The 25,850-nt window shown below is 50.2% G+C and overlaps 2 protein-coding genes across 5 annotated transcripts; both read right to left on the bottom strand.

The window, feature by feature from the left end:
* Window positions 1-8,286: 8,286 nt before the first annotated feature.
* On the bottom strand, window positions 8,287-9,634 carry LOC118536439 (putative testis-specific Y-encoded-like protein 3). Its single transcript, XM_036093201.2, has 2 exons — window positions 9,407-9,634; window positions 8,287-9,300 (listed from the first exon to the last, which is right to left on the bottom strand). Exons 1-2 carry the CDS (start codon window positions 9,632-9,634, stop codon window positions 8,608-8,610), a joined length of 921 nt encoding a protein of 306 aa, XP_035949094.1. The 3' UTR covers window positions 8,287-8,607.
* Window positions 9,635-11,789: 2,155 nt separating this feature from the next.
* On the bottom strand, window positions 11,790-25,794 carry PLAGL2 (PLAG1 like zinc finger 2). 4 transcript variants are annotated; one of them, XM_036093204.2, is made up of 3 exons: window positions 25,672-25,794; window positions 19,908-20,281; window positions 11,790-16,936 (listed from the first exon to the last, which is right to left on the bottom strand). In XM_036093204.2, the coding sequence occupies exons 2-3, from the start codon at window positions 20,165-20,167 to the stop codon at window positions 15,706-15,708; spliced, it is 1,491 nt and encodes a 496-aa protein (XP_035949097.1). In that variant the 5' UTR covers window positions 20,168-20,281; window positions 25,672-25,794; the 3' UTR covers window positions 11,790-15,705. The 4 variants fall into 4 exon arrangements, with proteins under 4 accessions (XP_035949097.1, XP_035949098.1, XP_077913181.1 ...); XM_036093205.2 differs by having other exon boundaries at window positions 19,908-20,298; window positions 25,672-25,790; XM_078057055.1 differs by lacking the exon at window positions 25,672-25,794 and adding an exon at window positions 25,147-25,335.
* Window positions 25,795-25,850: the final 56 nt, after the last annotated feature.

The raw sequence follows: 25,850 nt of genomic DNA, 5'->3' as shown, positions 1-25,850 counted from the left end.
CAAGTCTCTTTTCTCTGACTGCTTTTTCTATGTCACTGGTTTTGAGCTATTCAATTACGGATGCGTTGGTGAGTCTTCATATTTCTTATGCTTAGGGTACATTGAGCTTCTTAGAACTGTGTGTTTATTTTCAGTAAGTTCAGAAAGTTTTATACCATTATATCTGAATATTTTTTCTGTCCCCTATGTCTCTCCTTCAGCAATTCTAATTGCCCATATGTTAGGCTGCTTGAAGTTGTCTCACCACTAATACCCGCCCATTGAGCCTCTTTTCTTTTCTTTTTTTTTTTAATTCTTTTTTCTGTGTTTCATTTTAGATAGTTTCTTTTGCTGTGCCTTTAAATTCACTAATCTTCTGTCATGTCTGCTCTGCCATTAATCCCGTCCAGTATGGTCTTCATCTCAGACATTGCCTTTTTAATCTTTAGAAACTTGATTTAAGTGGGTTTTTTTTTTATATCTTCCATATGTCTATTTAACTTTTTGTGTAAAATATGTGTAACATACAATAATTTACCATTTTAACCATTTTAAAGTGTACAATTCAGTGGCATTAAGTTCATTCATAATATTGTGCAACCATCACCACTAGCCATCTCCAGAACTTCCTCATCTTCCCAAACTGAAACTCTGTACTCATTAAACACTGACTCTTCATTCTCTTCCCACTGCAGCCCCTGGTGACCACTATTCTACTTTCTATCTCTGAATTTGACTACTTTAGTGGAATCATACAATATCTGTCCCTTTGTGTCTGGCTTATTTTACTTAGCATGTCTTCAGGGTTCATCTACATTGTAGCATGTATCAGAATTTCACTCCATTTTAAGGCTTAGTAATATTCCATTGTATGTATATACCACACTTTGTTTATCAATTTGTCCACCAGTGGACATTTGGGTTCTTCCATCTTTTGGCTATTGTGGATAATGGTGCTATGAACATTGGTATACAAATATCTGTTCAAATCCCTGCTTTCCAATTCTTTGGAGATATATACCTAGGAGTAGAATTGCTGGATCATGTGGTAATTCTATGTTAAATTTTTTGAGGAACCACCATACCGTTTTCTACAGTGGCCACACCATTTTACATTCTCATTATGAAAATTCCAATTTCTCCACATCCTCGCCAACACTTATTTTTCTGTTTTTTTATAATACTCATCCTTGTGGGTGTGAAGTGATGTCTCATGTTTTTGATTTGTATTTATCTAATGATAAGTGATATTGCCCATCTTTTCATGTGCTTATCGGCCATTTGTATGTCTTTGGAGAAATGTCTATTCATGTCCTTTGCCCATTTTTTTAGTTTAGTTAAAGAAGTTCTTTAAATATTCTGGATATTAATCCCTTGTTAGATATGTGATTTTCAAAATATTTTCTCCCATACTCTGGGTTCTCTGTCCCTTCTGTTGATAATGTCCTTTGATGCACAAAAGTTCAATTTTAATGAAGCCCATTTTATCTATTTGTTTTGTTGCCTGTGCTTTTGTTGTGACATCTGAGAAATCATTTCCAAATACAATGTCATGAAGATTTTCCCCTATGTTTCCTTCTAAGAGCTTCATAGCTTTAGGTCTTACAGTTGAGTCTGTGAACTATTTTGAGTTTAATTTCTGTATATGGTATAAGGTAAGGGTCCAACTTTATTCTTTTGCATGTAGATACCCACTTTTCCCAACACCATTTGTTGAAAATACTGTCCCTTCCCAATTGAATGGTTGGCACCTTTGTCAAAAATCCTTTGACCATAGGGGCCCCTGGGCAGGTCAGTTGGTTAAGCGTCCAACTCTTGATCTCAGCTCAGGTCTTGATCTCAGGGTCATTTGACTGTGTGTGTGAGAATATATTTAACTTTTTTATTTTTTTTTTAAAGATTTTATTTATTTATTTGATGGAGAGAGAGCGAGAGAGGGAACACAAGCAGGGGGAGTGGGAGAGGGAGAAGCAGGCTTCCTGCCGAGCAGGGAGCCCGATGCGGGCTTGATCCCAGGACCCTGGGATCAGGACCTGAGCAGAAGGCAGACGCTTAACTGACTGAGCCACCCAAGCACCCCTATTTAACTTTTTTAATGTATGAAATACAGCTATAACTTAATGTCCTTAATCTGCTCATTTTGACATCTGTTTCTGTTGTGGATTGGTTTTGATTGCTTGTTTTCCTCAATGTGGATCATGTTGCCTGCCAATCTTTTTTTTTTTTTTTTTTAAGATTTTTATTTATTTATTTGACAGAGAGAGACACAGCGAGAGAGGGAACACCAGCAGGGGGAGTGGGAGAGGGAGAAGCAGGCTTCCCACGGAGCAGGGAGCCCGATGTGGGGCTCAATCCCAGGACCCTGGGATCATGACTTGAGCCGAAGGCAGACGCTTAACGACTGAGCCACCCAGGAGCCCCGGCCTGCTAATCTTTGATTGGATGCCAGACATTGTGATTTTTACCTTGTTAGGTGCTGGGTATTTTTGTAATCCTACAAATACTCTTGAGCTTTGTTCTGTGACAGTTAAGTTACTGGACATTGTGGGCAGATATCCATTTCACCCCTGATGCTTGTTCCAAGCAAGTCATGGCTTTGTGCTCCCCCTTGCCAATAACGCATTCAAGAGTGGACATGTTACCCAGTTCTGGCCAATTAGATAAAGGATCTAGAAAGTCTAGAGTAGTTACTGTGAAAGGTTTTTTCCATTTTAAGGAAGCCATGGGAAGACACAATCAGCCTTCTTTGGAGTTGCCACTTCCTAAAGTGACTCTTGGAGTTAGTGCCCCCATCTTGGCAACAAGCTGAGGATGGAAGCAACAGGAAGGACGGCAGATCAGAGAAGAAGGTCTAAGTCCTTAAAGCTGCTGAATCAAACAGCCCCAAAGCCCATCTCACCTGTGGATGTTCACGTAAGGAAAAAAAGAGAGTTTAGGTCAATTAAAGTTAGAGTTTCTTTTAGATGCAACCAGAAGCATTGTTGCTGAGCCAGCCACCTGGCAGGCTGGAGGTGTAAATGGAGGTAGGGCACCTTGCAGGGAATTTCTCCCTCTGCTAAGGAATTCCAAGTTCTCCTTTAGACGAGAAACAGGCTGAGAACTGCAGAAAGCCATGCCCAAGGCCACACAGAATCAAGAACACGCAGGCCTACCAGCCTTCCAGCTGGTGCCTGCTCCACCACAGCCCCATGCCCTTGAGATCCTGAGTCAGCATTGATGGGGGGGGCAATGGGGTGGGGGCCTCAAAGTTCACCGACCCAAGTCAATGTTCAGTTCTGCTGAGCAAGGGCAAACAGATACCAGAGACTTCCTTGAATTTCTGTGCTGAAATCATGTCCTTGGAGGAAAAAAATCAAAGTCCCCCAAACTGTAATCAGGGCAGTTACAGGTAACAACTAATTACTATAGTTTCGGGACAGATTTTTCTGATTGTAAAAATTGTCCAAAGTTCCTTCCCAGGCCAACAGAACAGGGAGGACTCCTGAGAGCAGAGGTGAGCAAAGCCCTGGGGTCAGAGGCTCGTGTTGCTCTCCACCCCAGAGGAGGAAACCCCTCCTCCCCTCTTACAGCAGGTGTAAGGCAGGCAGCCATCTCTCTGGAGGAGGGACCAGGAATGCGCACAGACACTCCCTGGAAAAAGGCTACACTGGCCGCACAGGGTTCCTATTCCTAGAGATAATCTTCCCCTTGCCCACCCGGAAGACCCTCCTAAACCTTGAGTGTGTAAAGTATTCACTGATTCCACAAAGAGTTTCTGAACCCCCACATGTGCCAGGGGCTATCTAGGTGAGGGGTATTCAGCAGTGAATAAAACAAAGTCCCCACAAGGGGAGAAAAAAAAGCAGGTATGTAAGTGAATAAATGAATATAATGTCAGGTGGTTGTGAGTGCTCTAACAAAATTCAAACCACAGAAAGGGAGGGAGAGCGACAGGGCAATTTATTTATTTTAGAAAGAGAAAGAGCGAACATGAGGGGAGGGGCAGAGGGAGAAGGAGAGAGAGAGAGAGACTCTCCAGCAGACTCCCCATTTTGAGTGCGGAGCCTGTCGCAGGGCTCTATCTCATGATCCTGAGGTCACGACTCTGAGCCGAAATCACGAGTCAGACACTTAACCGACGGAGTTACCCCAGGCATCCCAACAGGGCAGTTTTGAGAAGGGGTCATCAGGGGGAGCTTCCCGAAGAGATGAAATTGTAACAGATGAGCTGAGAAACCTTAAGGAATAGAAGAGCCAGCCTTGCATACTTGTATCTGGAAAAGAAGGTTCCAGGCACAGGGCAGAGCAAGCAAGTTTCTGAGCCAGGTTTGAAGACTAGCAGGAGGTGGTGTCACAGAAAAGTGATCTGGAGGAGGTGAGCCAGAGGAGATGAAGTTAGAGAGGTGACAAGAGGTCAGATCATGAGGCTTTTGCAGGTCGTGAGGAGCACGTTGGTTTTTCCTCTTGCATGTGATTGGAGCCTTTGGAGGGTTTGGAGCAGAGGAAGGACATGGCCTGACTCAGGTCTAGAGAGCCACTCTGGCTGCTGTGTCCATGGACGCCCCTGGCACGTAGTAGGTGCTGACTAAACGTCAGTGGTTAGTATCACTGCTTTCGGCCTCACCATTGGGCTCTTGAGGTCACTGAGGGCAGAGATCAGAATAGTCCTCTTGTGCCCCCAGGGCCCATTATGGAGTGGTTGCTAAAATATGTGGATAAACAAATAAGTGACTCAGGATCTGAATGAGGGAGCAAGCAGAAGTGGGTTCTGAGGACAAGACTCCTGGCCCAGATGGGTGGCTGGGACACACGGTTGGCATGGCCCCTTGCTGAGATCAGTCACAGAGTGAAAGAAGCGTACCACTGGCCATGCAGCAGAAAGATCAGGTAAATGCCCGTTTTGGTAAGCACCATTGTCTAGGGCCTAAGGATGTGCGGTATGCGACTGGGCCCAAATGTGGCCTGTAAGAGCCAAAGTGCACCTGCCAACCACCAGGTGCAGGGCAGGCAAATGACTTGGGGTACCAGTTTCCAGGATCACCAGAATGCTTAGAAGCTCACTCTGATACCCTTGGGAGCATCACAAACAGGTGTCCGACACAAAAGAGAAACCCAGACGAGGTAGCCCAGCCAGGCAGTAGTATCCAAAGTTGGGGTTCAAGGCTGCCACTTGGGAGGTGGCAGAGATTGTTGCAGGCAAGGGCAATCGTGGAGGGCTTCCTGGAAGAGCTGCAGCCTAGGGTCAAACTGAAGATACTAGAGAGCTGGAGTTGCAGACACTCCCCTCCCCTTGCCTCCAGCTGCCCTGTGAGCTCTCCTCCTCTGAACCACCTCTGATACCCCTCCCCACTATCCATGGGCTAACGCCTTGGCTTTGCATTCAGAGTTTGAGTTTCCAGAAAATGGCCTTACCCTACCCATCCAGCGTTGTCTCTTCCAAGCAGCCACACCCAGGGTCCCCACTGTGGCACCTGAACACATCGGGCATCTCCTTTGGTCATGCCGTTGGCTCCCTCAGGAATTCCCTATCCAGCCCCACCTTACCTAAACTGCTGCCTTTGCCTCAAGGCCCAGCTCCCGTGTCCCAACGTCAGGGGAGTCTCCACCCTCTGATCCCCCATCACACACATTTGGGGTAAGCTGTATGCCAAGCTGGACTTTATCCAGATGTGTCAGAGTATTGTCCCGGGCCCCGGCCGAGCAAAGAACAAGGCATTGTTCCTGCCCAAAGATTTTCAGCTGGGCAGTGACGGCCCAGCTCCTGTGTCTGTCAGGGGAGGCTCCTGTCTCTCTGTCTCTTTGGCGTGACGGTCCTGTACCAGTCAGGCTTCTTGTCCCGGAGTCGTTGTTAGTAGTGGCCCTTTCACTCCCAGATATGCTCCAGCTGCACAACACATCACATGGCGACCCGTCAGTGTCGCTGTTCTCCTGCCCCATCAGAGGAGGAAGGAGAAGAGAGGAAAACAAGACCATTTCAGAGAGTTACAGTGATGTGGAGAAAATCACTAAGGGGCGGGAAGAAGGGATGGAAAGAGGTAGAGAATGACTTCAGACAGGCAAGGCCGGGACGGCCTCCGGAGAAGTGGCGTTTGACTGAGGCCTGAAAGAATGGAGGGAGCCAGAGAGGACAATATCTGTAGGAAGAAAATTCCGGAGAGAGAAAGACAAGTGCAAAACCCCTGAGGCCGGAATGTGCTCCGTAAGAAGCAGCAGAGAGGCGAGTGCAGGGGTGAGTGAAGAGGAGATCAATGGGAGATGTCGGCAGGAGCCAGACAGTGCTGGGCTTTGTCAGCCCTGTTAAGGAATTAGGACTTTTTTTTTTTCTGCCAATGGAGGATTCTGGAGGGGGGAGTAACATGATCTGAGTTATTTTTTCCCCAGACTGAAAGGTTTTTATTTTTTAACCATGCAGATAGAAGACAAAAGTGCCATGAATCCTCTTCTGATTGGACAAAGCCATCCCATGAACATTTCTCTGTTTAGAAGCAGAGACACCAGTTACAGCAATGCCCATTACATCATGGCGACCAGGGCACACAGTCATCAGGACCTTACAGATTTCTTTCTGGAAAGAAACATGTTAACAGAACATGTTAACAGTTCCCAGTTTTAAGTCCTACAGAACCACCTTATTCATACCACGTCTGAGTACTGGGCTGTATTAACAGGCCACAACAACTTGATCACCACCACGAATAGCCACCTAAGTCTCCAAATGGCGTGGCATGGAGAAATTACATGGACATTTTTGTAAATGTTCTCAACTAAAAGCAATAAGCAGTCCTAGCCAGCTCAATGTCTCCACTGGGCAGAAACGGGGAAGGAGATGCATAGGGTCTTACTTAAAAGCAGTGAAATGAAAAATAGCATTCACTTTCCACATTCACAGGTCACACCTGGACCAAGAGAACCTCTCAAATTTCAGTGGTCAGTTAATAATTCTCATTTAAAAAACATTTTGGTGAATCAGAAAAGTTTAGAAGAACCAGGGGACTCTGCTCCCTGCACCCCATGGTCTCTCAGCCACCCGAACCTTCCCAGCTGCCTCTGCTTCCATCGCATTCCCCTGCGGAGAGCATCTGCCACCATGTTTTGTGTCAAGGCCTCCCCAGGTCCTGGGAAGCAAAAGACAAGGCCTTCTACCGGAAGGAGGACTTCGGGAGGCAGCTAAACTCTTCCACCTACACAATCCCACAGTGGGGGTTGGACCTGGTGGAAGGAGAAGAAAGGAGTTGGTCTAAAAGAACACAGCACAGAACAAAACAAAGAACTAGCCCCGCCGGCGGGGTGGGGGGGGCGGTGCTTGCTAAAGGGGGCGGGGCACGGGAAAGAGGCTGCGAAGACCCAGCGCAGCAGTGTACGGCACGCCCCTCCTTCTCTAGAGCCGGTCAAAGAGGGGCAAATTCAATAAGAAAGACGGCCTCCTTAGCTGTTTTAAAACTTTGCTTCTTCAATTATTTGTTTTTGAGCTGTCATTTTAAAGAAAATGAAAAGAAAGATGTGCGATCTGGGCAGGCCCCATGACTAGAAACACCCCTCCTGTACCTGCCGCCTGGCAGCCTAAAAACAGGCAGAGACTGGGGGTGGCGGTGGGGGGCTGGATTCCGTGTGAGCCCAGTGACTGGGGCTCAGGAAGGTAGGCTTGTGGGAGGGCCCCCCATCATGGCCCCTGCCTGAAGCACATGCCCAGTTATGCCAGCGTGCCAGAGTTCCTAGGAAGTTGGGGGCTTTCTTGTGCCTTGGCAGGTGGTTGTTGAGGTCCTTACAGACCTGGGAGCAGGCAACAATGTTGGTGGCAGCCCGGGCAGAACTCAGACACGGGCCCCGTACCACAGATCTTGAGAAGCAGATAGCAGGCTGTGCGGTAGTACCAACACGGGTAAGAAGAGCAGTGTGATTATAAAGAATGCCTTGCCCACTGCTTCCGGCCCTTGACCTCAGCCATGCCCAGTAGTTGTCTACTGGCTGTGTGACCATTCTACCAGCTGCCCAGGAGCCAGGAGCCTGGGGAAGCTGGGCCTGTGGTCCTGCAGTCCTGAGGCCCTGAGGATGGAGTGTCCGAGGCCGGCTGACAGCCAGCACCAGACGCACCTACTTCTTCGTGGGTGATGAGACTCAGTTTGCCACAACCAATATTCTGCCCTCATAAATATGAAGCCCAACATGTTGTGGCCTTGAAGTAGGCCTCAAAGAGGCACTGGTCCTTCTAGCAATGACTTGCGGGTGCCCGTGTCAAAAATGCGTGGGAAGGGGGTGTCTGGCTGGCTCAGTCGGTATAGTTTGAGACTCTTGATCTCAGAATCATGAGTTCAAGCCCCACGATAGGCATAGAGCTTACTCAAAAAAAAAAAAAAAAAAAAAAATGGGTGGGAAGGAAGGCCATGATCAGAGGTAGGCCCGGACCACGAAGCTGATGGCAGTACCCATCCATAGCACTGGGTGCTTGGGTAGACACTGTGGCATGTGATGCATGAAGGCCACATGGAAACCGAAGAGCTTGGCCATGGAGGCCACAATCTTGGATCAGAGTCCACTGAATGTTCAGAGGGGCCAGGATGCATGAAAGTGCAAGCAGACAGAGGGTTATGTCATTGGCCTAAGCACAGGTAGAAGGGAGTCTTATGTAGGGGCCAGGTCCTAGCGAGGGACTTAGCCAAACTGGAACTTGTAGAGCCTAGGAGGGGCCTCTGTGGGCCACCTTGCCAGGCCTCTCCTGGCTCTGTGGGGCCTATCCTCCAGCAGGTGGTACTGCAGGGGTTTGGGCCACAGGTCCTCTTTAATAATCTGGGCAACCTTGTCAGCCTCTGGGAGGCTGTGCCGCGAGAACCAGGTGAAGAAGCTGCAGACAGTGTCCCCGTGTACCAGAACAGGGCGTGCCTGGCCCCGGTGCCCTCGGATTCGAGTTCCAACTGACACCACCGGGCCTAAGGATCTGCACTCATACTCCTTCATGAGCACCTTGTTCCGGAAGTAGGGGTTGTTCCAAAAGCGGAACTTGAACTTGCATTGGGCCCTGGCGTTCCTGAGCTCCCTCACCTCCAAATGCATCAGGTGGCAGAGCATGTCTTCATCACGAGTTATGATCATGGCTAAGAGCTGCGGGTGGTTCAGAAAGGCGGTGACCCAGAAGCCAGGAATATTCCGGACGACGAAACTCCTAGGGGCCAGGTGCAGACGGCGGATGCGCCCAAACCTGCGCTGCAGCCGCAGGTAGGCCCTGTCTGCCTGGGCACTCCCAGCCTCCAGGTCCCACTGGATGGCCTCCAGCGGGTCCACCGCTGGCCCATCCAGGTTTAGGGGCCCCGGGCCCTGCTGCGCCGCGGCTCCCACCTCCAGCTCTTCCTCCTCCCACACCCCCCCCAGCTCCCCCCCTCCAACTCCTCCCCGAGCTGCGGCTTCTCCACCCCTCCGCCTCTTCCATGAAGATGGCGCCCTGCCCAGTCGTCACTTCCTCGGCCTTCCCGCCACCTCCCGCCCGCGCCCCCCGCCCCCTGGCGCCGCAGGTCTCTGGGGCCCCGGCCCGGGCCAGGCCGCTGCCCGGCGCCCCGGAACAGGCGGGGCGGTCTCGGGGTGGGGGGGGCCCGTGTGCCGCACCTTCGCGGACCCCAGCGGCGAGGTCGGGTGGCGGGTGCGTGGCGGCTCCAGGCACACACCCCCCCGCCCCCTCGGCCGCCATCACCTGCGGGAGCCTCTGGCCTGGAGGGACTCAGGGTGCATGGGCGACACTGCGGGTCCCGCCAGAGGGACGGCGCGGCGCGGCGCGAGGTGGAGAGGCGCGGTCTCCTAGGGGCGCGCTCCGCCCCTCGCGCCCCATTTCGGGGTGTGATTCGCAGGGGTGCCCAGGCTGCGGGGGACGAGGGGCCTGCCAGCCTGGCGGAGTGGCAAGGGGCTGCCTGGTGGGAATGCGACCGCAAGCGCCAGACAGAACTGGCCCCAGATTAGGAGGGCGCTGGAGGTGGAAGTGGGGTGAAGTGCAGGGGTGTACCAAGCAAGGAGCAGCTCAGAGCGGGCACCAAGGATCAGGCATAACTCCGGTCACGGACAGACAGAACTTTCCAAGAACTTTCCATCACAGCCACCACACCAAGCGATTACTCTTCCCCCCATCTGCAGTGGGCAGTGGGGGCCGCCGGGCGCCCGCACTCGACTGTGGTTTGGGGGGGGCTGTCGGAAACTAGTAGCTTTGCACAGGATAAACTACAACAGCATATGCAGAACAGGCTAACCAGACTCAAACTGGGAGCCGCAGATGATCGTAGTTGATTGGCACAGGGAGGTGCTGGAAGTATTTATACAGAGAAAGGAAGAAACAAACTTGGAGTATAAGGATCTTGGGCAAGGGAATGTCTCAAACGCTGTGAACCTGGAGCGAACTGCCACCGGTATGTAGGAACTGTATCCTCCTGGGCTTGTAGACAGAAAGGTGGACACTTCCTCCTTGTCCTAGGCCCAGGCTACCTTTGCTCTATACCAGACATTTCACCAATGTGAACTCCAGTCTGAATTACAGGGAATGTGCTTGGATAGGATGAGCCTGGATGAACCAGCCATGCAGCCCTGCAAATGCATCTGTGCTCCTGTGGTCTTGGCTCCCAAACTTGTGGCCTATGGAGGTCAGCACACCTAATGCCCCCTCTGCCTGGAAGTCCCGGCCACCTCCTCCAGAGAGCCTTCAGCCTACTCCTGCCCAATGAACAAGATCACTCTGAGCTCTTGGACCCACTGTGAGGTGGGTTCCCTTGGGGCCCCGGCCAGGGATCTGAACGCACTGGGGTCAACACTGAACGTTTATGAAGTAGATGGAAGGCCAAAGAGATGAAGGGCCAGCACGCTGCCTTTGTACACAAAACACCTGTTACACACATTAACACTTGTTACTGTCCCACGGACTCCTGGACTGGACTCAGGAGTGACTTACACTGCGTGGCTATGGACACTGGCTCTAGACCACAGAAAAGCAAACTCAGTCTTAGCCCTGGGCGGGAGGATCTCAGGAAGAGCTACAGGGCCCAGGATGGTGATGACCACCTTTGTTAGAGACTGGCCAAGCGGCAAAGTCAGAAGCTATGTCAGTCTCCCAACAGTTTGTTTGAACCCAGTGGGTAGGCCCAAGTGTGAGCAAGGTCAGGTCCTAGCTGTCACTTCCCAGCTGTGCCCCCTGGGCAATGGATGGCATGTCTTTTCTTGGGACAACCAGCATTCATTCCCCACCCTAACTGTAGCCTGTTTCCTTTGAGAAACCACTCCTTCTGTTTCACTCAGCCTTGTCATCGCTGGCTGGTTTGGGGGAGGGCACAGAGCCCTATCAAGGCCAGTGAGACAGGAGATGCCTCGTGGGGCTTTGTGAATACAAGAATTCCTCTCTCCTTTCTCTTCCTGGTCAGCACTGTGTGAGGATGACAGGGATGGAATCATGGCAGCAATCTACTTCTACACAAAGGGATGAGCCACTTTGTAGGGCCTGAGGATAAGTCACAGCTACAGAAGATAGGGCCAAGAGACACAGGAATGCTAAGGCCAACCATGTCTGAGTGGCTGAACTAATTCTAAAAACTGTGCTACATCTGGCATTTTTAGTTATGTGAAATTTCATTAAGCCAATTTGATCTTTCTGACCCTTGCATCCAAGTTTAAGTGATAGTATGATGCCGCTTACCTCAAAGACATCCCATTAAGATCTTTAATTTTAAAGTACAAAGTTTGTAGGTGCTAATGTGAAGGGTTGTTACCGTCTACCCTACACTCACCATCCCCTTGGAGGCTAGAGATGTCTGGAGTTTCTGGTTTCCCAGGCTCTCTCCAACCCTTTCCCAATCAGACAGGTTCACAACTTCCAAACACATCATTCAGAAGTTTTTAATAAACAACTTCATTATAAAAACTTTTTTTGAAAATGTAATTCTGTAAAACATTGAAAAATCTACTTTAACAAAGATACGCCCTGTGCATTTTCTAATGGCACTTATACTTTACAATTAAAAACCTTGTTTTATATAAAGCCAAAAATACTCCAAGAGGTTATTCACTGTGTTTACAAAGTGCTAGAAGGCTTTTGTCTTGTATTTTTCTCTCTTTAAATAATCTGGCATTATGAAAGAGTGGCCCCAAAGCCTTGATCACTGGGAGGGAGGGAGGCGAATGAGAAGTGGTGTTTCAGGAGTTCTGGTGCCAAGTAGTCAGAGGTGGAGGGGGCAGCTACGGAAGTGAGCATGCATCTGAAGAAACTAGGCTGGGATACTTCTTCCAAACCCCTCCACAGAGGCACTACATCATCATGGTGAATCCTTCTCCTGTTAGAACCAGAACACCCCTTCCCTTGCTGCAGACCCTACTCCAGTGGTGAAGGTCATAGCCAATTCCTTCCACAGCAGGTTCAGAGCTCCAGGAGAGGCCAGGGTGGGGTCCCAGAGGAATCTGGACTTTTCTGGCCAACACCTGCCTAAGGCAAAGTTTTTTATTACATAAATATCCTTGTTAAAAAGCAAAATATTGATCCTGTACAATATAAACTGTTAAAAAAAAATCGTGCTTAAAAACAGCTCCTAGATAAGAGGGGAGGTAGAGGGAATGGGGAAAACAGCTACCAAAAAGAAGGGGGGGCAGGGATTCAGACTACTAGGGGAAGTTTAGGGCAGTGGAAGAATTTCAACTTAGGACAATATCTACGAGCAAAAAAGTAATCACACCTGCTTCCCGGATTTCCATTAAATGCCATTTGTAAAAGGTTGGGGGGTAAACTCATTGGTGCTCCTTTTCCCACCTCTTCCCTCTTTAAGATGTGCACAGATCCTTGGAGCTGACACAGCTGGGTAGATCATCCCCTGGCCCCCAGGACTGCACTCAGCCTTGACCAGCTATATGCAGGATGGGAGGTGCCTGCCCCGTCGTTCAGGGCGGCTCATCGCTGAAGCTGGAGGAGGTGGTTGGGAAAGGGGGCATCGCCCCTTTTTCCTGGTCCCTGTTTGGTCTCTGCCACATGCCATGGCTCCTGTCCTGGGCAGACACCCCTCAGGCTCTCATGGCCTCAGTAAAGGTACTGAAGTGGGTTTGGTACTGAGTGCAGGATAAAGCTATTCTTATCCTTCAAACAACCAGGCCAATAAGGCTTTTTTTTTTTTTTTTCCTTCAAATTTGGGGAAGGGAAGATTAAGAAACGGCTGGGTGGCTATGGTCCAAGAAAAGGTGAAGGCAGATATTCCTATGTACCAGCAAAGTTCACAGTGATAGAGAAATTCCTTGTGTGGTGAGGGCACTGAAGGAAGAGGAAAGGAGGGTGGCAGGATGGAGGGGGAGGGAGGGGCAAGGCCCCAGTTACAAGGCTTTAAATAGTTGCTCTGCCTGTTCTAGGAGTTTCCCAACATCATTAATGGGGGAGAGAATTCAAGGAAGGGACAGGAAAGGACAGGCAGGGGAGTGGACTCCTCTAAGCCCGAGACTTTCTATTCTGTGGCCAGAGGCCCACCTGCCCCTATAAACAAGGGGTGCAGGGAAGGTGGCAGAGAGCAGGTGAAGGGCTGCTGGGTCTAGTGATGAAGAGCAGAGACGATAAGGAGAATGGCAGCACCGAGTCCTGCGTGGACCCTCACCACCATTCCCTGTAATACGAGTCCCAGTAACATGCACAGCATGCAGGAGGTGGCTGCGTACCAAGGGGGGACGCTTTTAAAAATAAACCTTAATTAGTCCCTGGGACTCACTGAAACTAGTTTTCAGAAGCAAATCACCTAGTCTGATTCTAACCTTGCCAGACATTTTTATATCTAGTTTTGTTTTTTTTTCTTAAAGGTATCCCAAGCTACCCTGCCTAAATCAAAACATGCTTATTCACTCCACATTGCTTCCAATCAAGGGCCAGGGAGCTACATTTTAAGGCTTTCACCTCAAAGAGTACTGGCCTGGGCTGAAGCAGAAGCCTGGGTCTTGGACCTGCTCAGTTCCTGATGATAAAGCAAAGTGATTTCTAGAAGGAAGGGGGAACAGGAGGACTGGGAGGAGGCTGAGGCAGTTCCTTGGTAGTTTGTCCTGAAACCCTAGTGGAGAAGCCAGCACGAGGCCCTGCGGAGAGGTGCCCACACACGACTGACCGCATCTGTAGGAGTTAACAGTAAAGAGGTAGAAGTGTGTTTCTGAATCAGAGTGGAGGTGTCTCATGAGGGTCCCACACTGGTGGTCCCTGAGCTGCCTCCCTCCCATGAGTGGGAAGAGCGAAGCCCATGCAGAACTGAGAAATGAAGCAGGGATGGGGTTCGGCTGGGCAAGGGCTGTGTGGTCTGTGGCAGGGAGCCCCACAAGCCAGAAGAGAACCAATCATTTGTTGCAAGAAACCCTATTAAGTATTGGGGGCAAACTGCGGGGTGGGGGGAGCACAAGCGTAAGGTGGAATTCCTTTGATGGAGAGCAGAGAGGCCTAGGCACAGTGGCCCTGAGTCCATGGTAACTGTAAAGAGGTGGAGAGAGGGGGACACTGTGGAGAAGAGAAAAGGTTAGTATGGGAGCCAATGACGTACCCACAGGTTAGGACTCAACTGTCTGCCCAGCCCTAACTTCCTGAAAACTCTTCTTCCAACAATTCCACAACTTCCTGGAAAAGGGACAAGTAGGAGAGAGATGAATCAGGGTTTCACACCCTCTCCTTTGCTATCCACACCAGCTTAGAACCCGAGTCCCTCCTACTGAGACTAATGATAACAGTTCATGATGTCTGGGGTAGGGGTTGGGGAGTGGGGGCGATGGAAGCGGGCATGCCTTTCATGTCTTCCCCTCTCCAGTTCAAGGGGGGGGGGGGTCATGATGTACTTGGAGAAGAACAGAATTGCAGACCTGGGAGAAAACGGCTCCAGTCTTCTTGCCTGTCTCGCGGACACTGCCGAGGAAGGCAGGAACAGACACAGTCATGGAAGATGGCAGAGACTGAAGCAGTCCAAAGTCAGTTTATTTCCCCACAGGGGAAAAATGTGACCTCAAGTGAAGAGAAGTCAGCAAGACCCGACTCCGCCTTGTAAACAGGGCTCCAGTTAACACCAGGTACCAAATGGTTCCGGCTGGTGCCAACTGGAATGGACTGGTGGGAATGGATTCACGGCGTGTAAACAATGTTCACTGCAATCACTCTAAGGCTAACAGCTTGGCGAGGGAGGTGAATGGGGTGTCTGAGACGACTGTGTAAACGGTACCGCTGCCGGACAACACTGACTGGAAATGGAGGTGTCGGAACAGGAGGGACGGGGGTGGTGGGAAGAAGAGGCCCTCTCTCCTGCCCACTGGCTGGAAGCAGGCGACGGAGCCAAATGACCCTCTCTCTGCAGCAGGGCCTGACCAACTGCTGTGGGGTCTGCAGGTTGGGACCAGGAGGCGGGCTTCTTGGGCTATTTCTCTCAAGGTCATCCAAAGTGAAAGCCCTCTGTCTCTCCAAGAGACCGCCTCCTTCTCCAAAGAGAAGGAGGTTCTGATGCTTTGGAGGGGGAGAGGTTAGCTAAGTGTGGCTCCCGATTCAGATCAAAAAAGTAAAAGTAAAAATACCTGAAGTTCTATGGTATGAGATCTTTTCATGAGGCTGGGGCTCAGGGCTCCTCCTGGAACTGATCCTGGAGCCTGAACCCCCAAACCAAGTGCTCCATACAGATACTGGAATTTTTTCTTTTTGAACCCAGCTCTGAAAGCTCAGCTGCCTTCATGGGGGATGCAGATAGGGTGGGTACAGAGGCTCCCTGACAGAGCCTAAGACTGGACTGAGGGCCTCCTTGGGGGCTACTGGAATGCCTGGTGGAAACGAGGCAGGGTGGTGGTACTCAGGCCAGAGGTGAAGACAGGAGGCAAGGAGTGCAGAGGTCCAAAGTTCAGTGGTCCCCCAGCTCCTGGGGAATCTTGAGGCTGAGCTTGCAAAGTGGTGAGCAAGGGCTGCGCCTCGGCCTGGGAGTAGCCCATGACCAGGCCTCCTGTGGCCCCAGGCGGGTTACACGGGGGGAGGTTGAGTGGAAGAAAGCCCAGTAAGTGGGAGAAGTCCACATTAGCAGCGCAGAGGGCCTCGGAGAGGTTGGCGGGGCTCTTGGTGAGCAGTGCTTCATCTAGGAGGGCCGCAGCTGCCGCCGGCTGAGGTGAGGCGGGCTGGGGTTCAGCGGACGAGAGAGACAGGCTTCCAGGAAGCTCCGCCAGAAAACTATCCACCTCCACTTTGGGCAATTTGTCAGGCAAGTATGAGGTAGATCCAAGCTGGTATTTTGGAGGAAGCTGAGCTGGGGAAGAGATAGGTGAGGATTCCAGAGGGTAGCTCATACCCATGGGCAGCGTGTTGTGCACCAGGGAGTGTGGCATGCCCGTGCTGGGCATGGTAGGGATGTGGGCGCCATACATGCCCATGGGCAACATGCCAGGGAAGGCCTTGGCCCCCATCACGTCCCGAGAGGCCATGCACAGCACAGGGCTCAGCTCTTCCTTCACACTGACTGTGGAGCTGCAGCTGAGTAGGCCTAACATGTCCACTGGCTCTGTCTTGATTTTGAGCAGCTCCTGCGAGTGGCTCTTCTTGACATGACGTGTCAGGTGGTCCTTGCGGCCAAACCGCTGGGCACAGTACTGGCATAGGAAGTCCTTCCGGCCTGTGTGCACCACGAGGTGCCGCCGCACATCCTTGCGAGTGTAGAACCGCCGGTCGCAGTGGTCACAGGGGTGCTTCTTCTCCTTGGCACCACCTGCTACTCGGCGTGAGTGGGCCTTCAGGTGCTCTAGCAGGGCCTGGGTACTCTCAAAGGTCTGCAGGCACACCTTACAGCTGAGGTCACCGCTGCTGGCGGCATGCATAGCCAGGTGGCGCCGGTAGCCTAGCTTCGTATTGTAATTCTTACCGCACTCAGAACAGTGAAGGGCCTCTTTGTTGGGGTCATGGGTCTGCAGGTGGTTCCGCAGATGGTCCTTGCGGTGAAACATCTTATCACAGTACATACACTGGTGGGGTTTCTGGGCTGAGTGGGTGGCCATGTGCCTGGGGGTAGGGATGGAGGATAGAGGAGAAAGAAAGAAGGGAGATCACAAGGGCTGGCCAGACAACAAAGCTGTCCACTGACGGAACTAGATACAAAAATTATGGTCAAGCCACGTGATGGAATGCAATGGGATACTGTGCCAGTCAGTGTCTAAATTCTATAGATATCCTCGCCCACCTGCAAAATCACATACGTACTCCTAGTCTTTGTGGCACTGTTTGTAGTAGTAAAAAGTCAGGAACAATCTAAATGTCCATTGGTGGGGGGGCGCCTGGGTGGCCTGGGTGGCGTCTGCCTTTGGCTCAGGTCATGATCCCAGGGTCTTGGGATCGAGCCCCGCATCGGGCTCCCTGCTCGGCGGGAAGGTTGCTTCTCCCTCTCCCACTCCCCCCGGCTTGTGTTCCTTCTCTCACTGTGTCTCTCTCTGTCAAACAAATAAATAAAATCTTAAAAAAAAATTTTTTTTTTTAAATGTCCATCAATAGGGAACTGGTGAAATAAATTATGGTTAGTTCATGAAGACTCAACTTTTTAAAGAAAAAACAAGGCAGCTTTATATGTACCCTCAGGGAACAAGCTCTTAGGATATATGAAGTGGTAAAAAGCAATGGGACAGAACAGTGCAGGCAGAATGGTACTATGCATAGGAAAAAGAGGGAAAATGATGTATGTTTGCTTATATGCACTCAAAAAATATTTCTGGAAGGATATACAAGAAACTAACAACACTGGTTGCCCATGGGGAGAAGAGATAGGAAGCTTATGGGTGTGATGGAGAATTTCCATCATATACCTTTTGGTACCTTGTGAATTTTGTTTTATGTGCATGTATTTCCTTTTCAAAAAATTATATTTAAGGGGCACCTGGGTGGCTCAGTCATTAAGCGTCTGCCTTCCGGCTCAGGTCATGATCTCAGGGTCCTGGGATCGAGCCCCACATCAGGCTCCCTGCTCAGTGGGAAGCCTGCTTCTCCCTCTCCCACTCCCCCTGCTTGTGTTCCCTCTCTCGCTGTGTCTCTCTCTGTCAAATAAATAAAATCTTAAAAAAAAAAAAAATTTTTTTTTTAAATGACACAATAAAAGGAAAATGAAATATATCTAAACTTCCCAATCTAGAACAATCCCAAAATGTAAGGGGCTAAGTCAAAAAAGGAAGTTCAGTATAGTGTGTGTAATACAATCCCTTGTGAAAATAAAAAGGGAAGGGAGTACATGTTTCAATGTCTTAGCAAGGATACACAAGAAACTGACCCCACTGGACACCTCTGGGGAGGAAAATGGTAGCTTTCAGCATGAGGACAATTCATTTTTCACTGAGTGCCCATTTGTACCATTTAAAGTGTTTGCCATATAAGCCAGCAACACTTAAAAAAGTGTTCCCATGGTTTACCTGCTCCCTTCTGGAGGGACAACAGCTCAGAGTCCAGGAGTTACAATCCAGAGCTCCACAGGACATTCAGAATCAACTCAGTAAGACTTCAGGAACCCATATTTACCAGGCCCTGCGTGAGCTGTCATTAAGCTTGTTCTCCACAAGAGGCCAAAGCACAGGACAGCTCCACCCACCAGTCAGTAAGTGGCAGAGGCTGAATTTGAACACAATCCTTCCTGAAACCTGATTTCCCTTAGGTATGCTACCACTGCCCTCACTACAGCACCCGGTGATCCTTCCGACCTGGAAGGTATCAAACATAGCCATTACACTCATGCTGCGTGAGTGCCCACGCCTGAGGGTTACTGCGAGCCTCCTGGGACATAACAGACAGAATAACAAATGATAGGGAGGTGTGATGAGTGAGTCCATTTCCTCCATTTTACAAGTGAGGAACCTGAGGCCCTAAGCAGTTTGGTACCTCGCCTAAGCTCACACAGTGACTACAGCTGGAGTCAGGGCTCGTGCCCCCCAGAACAGGATCCTTCCCGCAGCCTCCCATGGACACCCAGATCGCACTAAGAAAGTCTAAGAGGATGACCCAACTGGAGTCCACCTAAGACACAGGAGCACACAGAATCAAAGCATTCCTGAGAACTACAGAACTGTCATGAGGACAATCCTGGTCACCCACTACCCTGTTACCTGTTTTAGTTCCTATCAACTGTTTTCCAGACAAAGAACTAAGGCGTTCTGTGGTCATCTTGTTCATGAATTTACTTGTTTGCTGTCTGTCCCCACTATTAAGATAGTGAACTCAAGAAGGGCCAGCACCCCCATCTGTCTGGCTCACTACTGCGTCCCTGGCACTGAACACTGTGCCTAGTATGTAGCAGGAGCTCAATAAATCATAGCTGGCTAGATGAATGGATGAAGGGGTGTGCATCGGGTAGTCTATCTCATTTGTAAAGGGCATGTTCCTGTTCCTCTGATGGAAAGGCAAGGATAAAATCTGAGCAGCGCCCCCCCACCCCCACCTTCCAAGGTGCTCTGCCGTATCTACGTTATACCAGGACTTTCACATTCCATTTCACTTTATGTAGGGCTCCTGCGCTTACAAGTTGCAGAACAGCCGCTGACCCAGAGGACACCAGGGATTCTACAGAGACAGAAGTAATCATGTGAGTAGCAGGCTGGTTCAGAAGAAGAGGCACTGCCACTCTGAGCCTCTACTTTAAAATTTACAGATTGGACCAGAGGGTCTCCTTTTCCTTCTAAAGTTCTAAGACTAATTCATAATTTCTGGCTAAGAGTCTCACCATTACCTGAGAAAGGTGGGGAAGGTAGTAATGACAAAATTGTTCAATCTGGTTTGTTTATGACCGTCTGATATTTCCCCATCAGAGTCTAGTGTCTGCATACAAATACCAGTATTAGCTTTTACTGAGTAAGTTCAAATGGTTGGCGTCCAGGGTACACTTATGGGCCAATTAACCTCTACTCTTCTATCACAGATAAAGCCTCATACTCAGTGAAGTCCCTCTGGCTTTGTCCTCTGGGACCCCCAGGGCAGGAAGAGGTATGGGAGTGTCACCTACCTATATAGCTTGTACTTGGAGGCAAAAGCCTTGCCACAGTGCAGCTGAGGGCAGCTATACGGTCTCTGCTCTGGATGGGGGAGGCTGTGAGGCCTCAGCTTCTCCCCATTTGAGAAGGGCGTCCCCGAGATTTCACATTGGCACTTCACTTGACTCTCCGCCTCCCGGCCCCGAGGCCTGGGAACTAGTTTCCAGCCCACTTCCTCCTCCTGCTTTGCATCTTGAATCCAGGGGGGGACGCTGGTGAAAAATGTGGTCATGGCAAGACTAATGGCGAAGGGCCATGTTATTCAGAAAGCCTCCCCATCAGCTCCACACGGGCTCTCTGCTCTGTCACGGCCTCCAACGCAGCCTTCAGAAAACAATCTCTTCACCTGAAACATCAGAACACCTGGGGTTAGGGAGCCCAATGCCATGAAAACATGGGCTCTGGAGGCAGACAGATCCCGTTCCAATCCCAGCCCTTCCACTTCAAAGCCATGTGAATTTCAGCCACTGACTTACTTCCCTGAGCTGTCTCCTTATTTACAAAATGGGCTTAATAATCTCCTAAATCATAAGAATAGTTTGAGGATTGAATGAGATGAAGAGAGAGTATTCAGCAGAAGGCTGGGCACCTAGTAAGCGCTTAATGGTAACTATTATTATAAGTACTACCTAGGCTAATAGTAAGCAAGATAATCTGAGGAAGTCAAAGCCCTAAACTCCAACTATTCTCTTCCAACTCCACTTTTATATTCTTTCCACTAAATTTAGAGCTAGCAGCTTCTCCTCCTCTTTACCCTACCTCCCCCTCACCCACTACTTTCCACAATTCTCCTCCTCATGGAGGTGCTAAAGAGCAATAAAATGCCCAAAAGGCAACAGGGAAGGAAGAAGACTTTGCTTAGGAATTTACACCCTGGGAAGTCAGCCCTGGAGCCAGACGGGTTTCTCAGCAGAGCATCAGTAAGAGGTTCTGCCTAAGGAGGCAACAGCAGATTCAGCATTTCCCCTAAACCAGTACTGGTCCCATCCTACCCGCCACCACCTCTCTGTGTGTCCCAGGCCATGCTTCTTTAGCAAAGCCTGTCCAACACCCAAGGTGCTGAGTGCCACCCCCCCTCCCCGAGCAGACCCTCATAGCACATATGCATTTCTCCATTATGAGCGGGTAGCATACTTGCATTAGAACTCCTCACCAAACTATTTGAAGGGTCGTATCACAGTTCTTTCATTTCCACACGTTTAGCATCTAGAAAAGGACTCTCAACTTTCTTTTAGATGGGTAAATTAGTCTTTGAATGCAAGTTAATGCAAGGCTAACTTATGCTCAGAAAGTTCTAATTTAAACTGGGGTCACAGCCCTTCCAAAGTGGGGAGTCAATATCTTGAAGTCTGATCCTTTCTCTTGTTGAGGCAGGGGGAGGGTGTGAGAAGGGGGAAAACTGCAGCAAAGATGACAGAGCTTTTTTCCTGACATCAACTCAAAGGGAGAGGATGGGAGTTATTGTACGGACTCTCAAAAGGGGGACAACAGACCCCTATCACTCACAAACTCCTCACAGATTACCAACTGCAAAGCAACTTGCTACAACAGGGGGATTCCTTTTGAAGAGGTCATGCCAAAATCTGGTCATGAGGCTTTTCCATGTGAAGGGAGCAAAGGGGGTATCTGGGGATTGTCCACGAGAATCTGGGGATGGCTCCAACCGCACAAACAGCTGTGGGCCACAGAATGCTTGCTCAGCTCGTTAGCACCTGCTGCTTACAGTGACCATTCATCCAACAGACTGGCCGTGAACGAGATGATGGGATCAGCGGGTTCATGCCCCAGAGAGCTTTGCTCATCATTAACATGAGCTAAGTCCTGTTCAGGAACCATTCCTCTTGTTGAAGAAACATTGCAGTGTAATATGATAAACATTTCCCCATCACGAGTGGAGATTTGCCTAGAAAGATCGGCACAAAGGTGGCTGCATTTTGCATGAGTCATGTGCTGGGAAGGGGTAGGCAGCACTAAAAACTAGTCCCACTTGAGCCTTCAAGTATCGTGGCGTATTTGCCTGCTTCACTATAAATCTCAAAGGCCTCTGACGTCTGCCTTTCATGGTTTAAGTCCTTCCTTCTTCTCAAGGGTGGAATTACCTGTTTATAATGCCAGTGATTACTACGCACCTTGGAATTGGGTAGAGAGCAAGCACGAGTTTAAACATCTAGTTTGGAGGGAATTTCCCCTACCCTCAAAGTCAAATTCTGTTCCCCCCTGCTACCCAAAATCATGCACCTCAGCCCCTGGAAAGTTGGGAATGGCAGCCAGAGGAAAGCAAGTCGCATCACTTTGGCCGATGTGAGAGGGGAGCCTAGCCCTGGAAATTCCACAAAAACTCAGAAAGAGAACAGTACGTCCCCCACCTCCCACACGTCCACCTCTTCTGTTCTCCTGAACAAGCACAAACAAGACACAGCAGTTTAGTACGCTGCTTCTGAAAGCGTGAGTAATGGGCTTCTAGGAAAGAGGCCAGTGGTGGCTAAGGAGAGCTCACGAGGTTGTACTGACAGAACCAAAGGATGGAGGCAGCCATGTGCTTGCCTTGATCTGCGTTTAATGGGGCTATGACTTTAAAAGGAAACAGCCAGCACCCTGATCCTATTCCCCCCTTTTAAAAAGGCACAGTGGAAGTCCTTACCTATACTCACCAACAGCCTGCTGGATAACCAAAGCTGCCAGTGTTATCTTAGGAACCCTTTTGGGAATCTACTCTCTCTCCCTCTGTCCTTTGTCTGCAAACTCCTCTCCTCCAGGAAAATTCCTGGGCCTCTCTCCTTCAGACTTCTTCCTCGGCAAAACTGAAAGAATTCTGCTTCTCTTTCAAAGCTGCTCTTCTGGTCTCACACTCTAACCTTAACAACTGTAGAGTAGCTCACGGAACCTGTTCCCATAAAACAAACACAATCAATCCCTCCCAGTTACTGGTATAACTCGGTATATTTTCATCCAAAGATTCCTTCTGGCGCCTGATCTGAAGAGGGAGGCAGCGTGGAAAGAACCTTGGACTTGCTATCAGGAGAGCTGCCACTTACTGGCTGTGAAACCATGGGCAGGTTACTTTGTTTCTCTGAATCTCCTTTTCCTCAATTTCTAAACTAAAGATTTATTCTCCTTACCGACAATAGTCTCATGGAGGATGAAGTGTCTGATATAAAGTGTGTGAGTACATGCAGTGCCGTCTCCGAGGTCTACACTGTGTCTGCCTCTTTTCCGCACGGGGCCTGAGTAGTACTTCTTTTTTTTCCCCCTTTAATGTTACTTCTCAGGCCTCTGAGTGAGCTTCCTTCCCTTCACAACATCTCCCCAGAATGCAGCCTTCCCCTTTTCCCTCACAGTCAACCCACAGCACATCCCCTCTAACCAGTACCCCCTGCGCTCCCCTCCTCCACCACCACATCCTGGGCCACCGTTCTCTCACCTCAGGAATCTCTTCTATTACTAAGGCTCTGTACCCCAAACACAAATGCTTTCTAAAAACTCTCGAAGGCCCTCTCTGGAAACTGAAAGGAGACAAACTGCTCCCTAGTCTGTCCTGCTGTGTGCCATGATGCCTGCTGTCCTCTGACGAAACCATAGTTTGTATGGTGTTACATCATCTCTATAGAAACTGCGTTCTTTCTCCATTATTAGCCTGTTTCCTCATCTGTAAAGCTAAAAATACTTACCTCACAGACTTGTTGTGAGGATTATTTTAGTCAGGTATGCAAAGGGCACAGCATAGGGCTTGGCTTGCTCTAAGTACCCAACAAAAGGCAGCTATTATCTTTGTCTTTGTATTGAGTTGCACGTTTCTATCCCACCTTCTGCTGTGGCAGGAAATTCTCCCAACCCTCCCAAAACTGTGGAGAAGGAGCCCCCGCCAGCCTCCCCCCCCCCCGCAGCAAGGAAAGGGTTAATCTCTAAGTGTTCTTAACTAGAGAGACCCATAGAGGATTAACAGCTCCACTTCAGGGACTACCCTAAAATAGCTTTTATCCCTCCAGCCCAAGAGCTACTTGGGGATCTGAAGAACTCAATTCAACACCTGCCGAGGAGGAAACACACCCGGGAACACACCCTGGAACGTTCCTTAGGGTGGACAGAATCTTCCCTTAAGCAGAACCCAAAATAGTAACTGGGAAATTATAAATAGACTGAGAGAAAAAAGAAAAACAAAAAAAAAAACAAAAAACCCAGGTCTTGACCTGAGCACCAGAAACAAATCCAAATGACACACTGACTGGCTGGAAAACAGTGAGAAGGAAAGGGGGGAATGGGAAGAGCCGCCCCCCTCCCTCCCTCCCTCACACACACTCCAGAGTGGTGGGAGAATTAAATTACAGGGAGGCCAGAGAGTTTCAATGACTTGCATCATTCCAAGAGACATCAAACAGGATTAACAGGGGTTGGATTTACTCTCGGGCTGCTAGTTCTTCTGTCACTGTAGATGGGCCCTCTTTGCAGTCCCTTTGATTCACTCTTTCCTCCCATTCCCGCTGCCTCTCACTCCTGAGGAGGCCTTGAGCAAATGGCTGCAACTCACTACAGCCCCATTTTCATTACGAGGAAACCTGGCTAGACACCCCCAAGGATTCCCCCCAACAATGGAGTGCCCTCATTGTGGGGAGCAGGATTAGAAATCCAAGGCCAGACTATCACAGTCCCAAACTAACAGGTGGAAAAGCATACAAGCCAGGAGACAGGCTACTCTTGCTGGTGAAAGCACCAACCCCCCCCCCCCCCACTAGTTGTCCCCTTATCTTCCACCTTACAGGTCCCTTTCCCCCACCAAGCTGGAGCGGGAGCCTGGGACTGGATTTACAGGGAATAACCAGGCTCCTCGGGCAGCTTCTAGACCACACCACTGTGTGGTGGGAGAGGTTCAATTCCCCTGGAGCTGGAAGAGACAGGAGAGATGGGAGTGGACGCCTGCCAGAGAAGGGACAGAAATTCAGGGAGAAGTCTGGAGGAGGTCTCAGGGATGGGAAGGAAGGGAAAGTATGATAAAAAATCATTAGCAAGTTAGCTGAGTCTCTAAGGGACCTCCCCCTTCCCTCCCCCTCAAAAAAGAAAGAGATGGGGGATTATAAGGGCTGGAGGATTCCAGGGGTTGAAGATAGTCAGAAGTGAATTCTCTGAATTTCAATGGTCTCAAAAGGGTAACCAGATGGATGATATCTAAGGTTTGGGAGTATGGTCACTGAGGAGGAAATTATAGGTAGAGCTTACTGGGGTTCTCCAGAACCAGATATTTGACGAAAGCCTCAAAATGGATTATGTGATTCTGGAAAATGAAAGAGAGAGTAAAAAACGGAGTATTTGGAGCAGGAAAGGGGGTTATGTGGGTCCGGGTAGGCGTGTCTGAGGGGAGGGAGCAGGTGCAGCTTATCTGCGTCCCCCAGACCCGGGTCCCTCGTAAGGTCAGCAGCGCGTTATCTGGGTCTCCAGGGAACCTAGGGGTCAAGAGTAGGGGACCCTCAGGGCTGAGTCTCCGGGTCTCGGTAGGGAGGGGACCAGTGGGGTTTCTTCCGGTCCCCCGACCCAGGTATCGGGTCCGCGGAGAGATTTCGTCACCCTGGGGCCTATCGGGGCCCGAACTGGCGTGGAGGGGGCCCCCGGTTGGGGGTGTGGGCGACCTAGCCGTGGGGCCCGAGATGAGAGGCGCCGCCGCTCCGGGTGCCGGGCGCGCGGGCGCAGCGAGACGGCCTCCCGCCCCGCTCCCCGCCGTCCCCCGGGGCCCTCGCCGGCACTCACCGCGCTCGGGGCCCCGCGCTGCGGGCCGGGCCGCGCTCGGGCTCCGCCAGGCCCGTTCAGGCCCCGGTAGTGGCGGCGGTCGGGCCATTGTGCGGTGCATTGTGGGAGCCGCGCGAGCGGGCGCTCGGGCCGTGGAGGGGGCGGTGCCGCGGGCTCTCTATGGTCCCGCCCGCCTGCCG

The sequence above is a fragment of the Halichoerus grypus genome, chromosome 10 (assembly GCF_964656455.1).
Source record: "Halichoerus grypus chromosome 10, mHalGry1.hap1.1, whole genome shotgun sequence".
NCBI classification, from domain to species: domain Eukaryota; kingdom Metazoa; phylum Chordata; class Mammalia; order Carnivora; family Phocidae; genus Halichoerus; species Halichoerus grypus.
Note: the sequence above shows the minus strand (reverse complement) of the source record. Positions and strands in the feature narration are given on the sequence as shown.